Genomic DNA, 3,069 nt, shown 5'->3' on the forward strand with positions numbered 1-3,069 from the left:
CTTTAGGTGAAAGTTTAAACAGCAAATTTACTTTCTAATGAATAATTCATAAACACAAATTGTTCCATGACATTGGCTGCAATCCCTTTCATGTGTCAACACTCTCCCCATTTCTTCCCTGGGTTCCCCATTTCCATTCATTTGATTCCCTGTCCATCTCTTCTCTGCCTCCTAATCTTTGGTTTTGGGCAAATATTGCTTTTTTTGGTTTGTTCCTGTCTTTTGGTCTGTATTTATTTATTTATGTTGGATTGTCTCTTGTTTCTGAATATTAATATTTTGCCAGGTTATGCTACAAACAAATTCTCCCATTTTGTGCCTTATTATTTTACTTCCTTTATGGTGTCTTTTGATGAACAAAATTCTTAATGGTGTTAAATTTATCATTTTTTTTTAAGTAAAAACAAAATAAAACAAAACAAAAATTTTTCCCTACCCTGAGGATGCAAAATGGATGTATTTAAGATCTTCTCAGTCATGGCTCAGACTTCCATCATGTTTTCCATCTCTGTCTTTTGTGTTATATCTTGGGCACCTTCTTTGGAAATATCCTCTAGGTCTGGTATTATTTCTTTAGTTCTGTCTAACCTGAGTCTCCATTTACTTTATTTCAATTGCTATATTTTTCATTTCCAGAAATTTTGATTCTTTAAAGCCTGCCTAATTCTTACTGATCACCTCTTGTTCCTTCTTTCTTTCAATTATTTTTTTATTTCTTTGAACATTTAACAATGTATTTATTTTATATTCTATATCTGATCATTCTAATATCTGAAGTCTTTGCAAGTCTGACTTTATTCCTGTTTACTATCTTATATATTGCTTCAAGTCCTTATGTTTTGTGTTTTTATAGTGAACTCACATTTGTTGGAACTTAGGTATGGAAATCCTTTGAGGCCTGGTTGAATGTTCATCCAGTACTCATATTTGCTCTTGCTGGTTACCTGAAGCACTATCTACCCTGGACCCTTAGGACTAGGAGGAGGGACTAGTTGAGTAAAGAGAATTCAATGAGCAAAATCTTCCCATTGACACTCTTCCCCAGATTTCTTTAAATTAAAGTCTTAGTTTGCGTGTTTTTTTTTACTCAGTCTTCCCTAAAACCTCATGAGGGCAGCTTGTGGCCACACATTTTCAGGGAAGAACTTAAAGGTTCCCTGCCTTATGTGGGCATCTCTAATCTGCTCCCCATTGTGTGTTGTGCTCAGTGGGTGCCCACAGGTGAGCTGCAGTTTCAGTGGTTGCATTCCTCTCTGGACTCTGCTTCCGCAGAAAAACTTTGGCCTCTGAGAATTTCCCTTTCTTGAAGGCTCAGCTAGGTGTGCAAAAGGTGTTTTAGTATTTTGCTTTACATTTTAGGTGTTTTTTAATGGGAGAACTTTAGTTTTCCCAGACATAGAAGACTTTGTTGTATATCTTTACTTTTCTAAATCACTGTATTTACACACACACACACACACACTCATACCCTACCTAACTTCATTGGTTAGTTTCTCTGGCCTCCTAAAGACAGATACAGTGATTAGCCACCAGACCATATCTTCCTACTTTAAAAAAAGATCATTACCTACTCACAGATCCCTCAATTTTCCCTCAAAATTATTTACTTTACAAATATCTGCACCTACTCACTGTCTAAATAATTTTCGCTAAATATTATTTGCTTTACATCATAAAGTCCAAGTTTACAGATACTAACTTTCCTAGAAATACCTAAAATAATCACATAGAGAGTTGCAGGTCCACTTATTAGATTAATGCAAAGTATATATTTAGAGAGTGGGCAAGTCAGCATGACTTTTGGCAAATAAAAGGTCTACCCAGTAGTTTGTGGGATAAATGTGTTTTTGCTTACCGGGGTCCACTTTTGTCCTTTTTCCAAGATCACGAAATGTGTGTTATCTCCTAACGTCTGAAAGAATTCTTCTGTATCCACCACTGTGCCATCTTCCTCCAGCACCAAAGTGACCATCCCGGCAGTGATAACTAGGGCATCCAGGGTCTAGATTTGCATCAGAGAAATGGAATGAAGCAAGATATTTACATTTGACCATTCAATGATGATTTTTAGGCTGAAATTTTCAAAAGTTTTGGCTGATTATGATTAAAAGAAAATGGTAAAGATATACCTTAGTTGGTATCTATAGTTCAGTCTTATGCTTGGAGAAAGAGATGTTAAGATTTTTGAAGGACCTACCTTCTTAAGGGATTTTAATGACATGGGATAGGTGATTAAACTGAGTAACATTTATAATTTTGAAAATTACTGATTTCACAAATGCAAAGAGTCATGCTGTACCCACAATTCTTGAGGAGCCTTAGTATCCTGGGGTATATCTGAATGTGCACACTTTTTGTTTCCATAGGTATCTTTATCTAAGTTATACTTCCCTAGTAGGTGTTCCTTCTTTATTTGGTGATCTGGGACACAGTTTTGGATTAAGGAATATTCTTCTTGGGACTTTATAACCAAAAACAGATTTCCAAAGTTTACTACTTCCCTGTATTCTCTATTATCAAAGAAACAAAGTTACATGTTTAATTGGTGGATACTTTTAAGGTTTTCGTCTCTGTATTTGTCTTTTAAGGTATAGAGATATAATCATGTATTCTTTACCACTGAGAAATGGCTTTCCTGCAGACTCTGAGAGGCAAAGAGAAATTCTTAACAAGTCTTTGCTTTGGCCCAGTACTCATGGCCATAGCCCTCTGAGTTCTGGTACCTTCTGAGCACTGGTGAGACACGCACCTTACTGATGAGCTCCTTCAGGCTGCTGGCCATCACTCCCCTCCGGCTGCTCCGGTCATGGTTTGAGACTCGGAAAGGACGAGCTGAATGCATGAGGGGATTAAACAGGACTCTCTTTGTTTGTGACCCCATAAATGACAGGGGCCTGAAATGGAGAAGAGTAAAACCATCTTAGAGAGTGTTTTCAGAATCTTTAAAGAAGAGGTTTGAAGTACACAGGAATAATACATATTTGCATCTAAAAGAAAGGAATTCCATGGTTGAGGGATACTGAAAAATAAATAAATGAACAAATATGTATGTATATATATATATATATA

The 3,069-nt window shown here is 36.3% G+C and overlaps 1 protein-coding gene across 1 annotated transcript in view; it reads right to left on the reverse strand.

The window, feature by feature from the left end:
* The window catches only part of CIDEA (cell death inducing DFFA like effector a), a 15,773-nt gene extending 12,883 nt beyond the window's left edge, over positions 1–2,890 (reverse strand). Inside the window, exons 1-2 of the mRNA XM_007951686.2 lie at positions 2,750–2,890; positions 1,856–2,002 (exon numbers count right to left, since the gene is read on the reverse strand). Coding sequence (XP_007949877.2) covers positions 1,856–2,002; positions 2,750–2,881 — 279 coding nt within the window. The 5' untranslated portion in view covers positions 2,882–2,890. The remainder of the gene's footprint in view (positions 1–1,855; positions 2,003–2,749) is intronic.
* Positions 2,891–3,069: the final 179 nt, after the last annotated feature.

This window comes from Orycteropus afer, unplaced genomic scaffold (genome assembly GCF_000298275.1).
Source record: "Orycteropus afer afer isolate SDZICR_OR568_19922 unplaced genomic scaffold, OryAfe1.0 scaffold00307, whole genome shotgun sequence".
NCBI classification, from domain to species: domain Eukaryota; kingdom Metazoa; phylum Chordata; class Mammalia; order Tubulidentata; family Orycteropodidae; genus Orycteropus; species Orycteropus afer.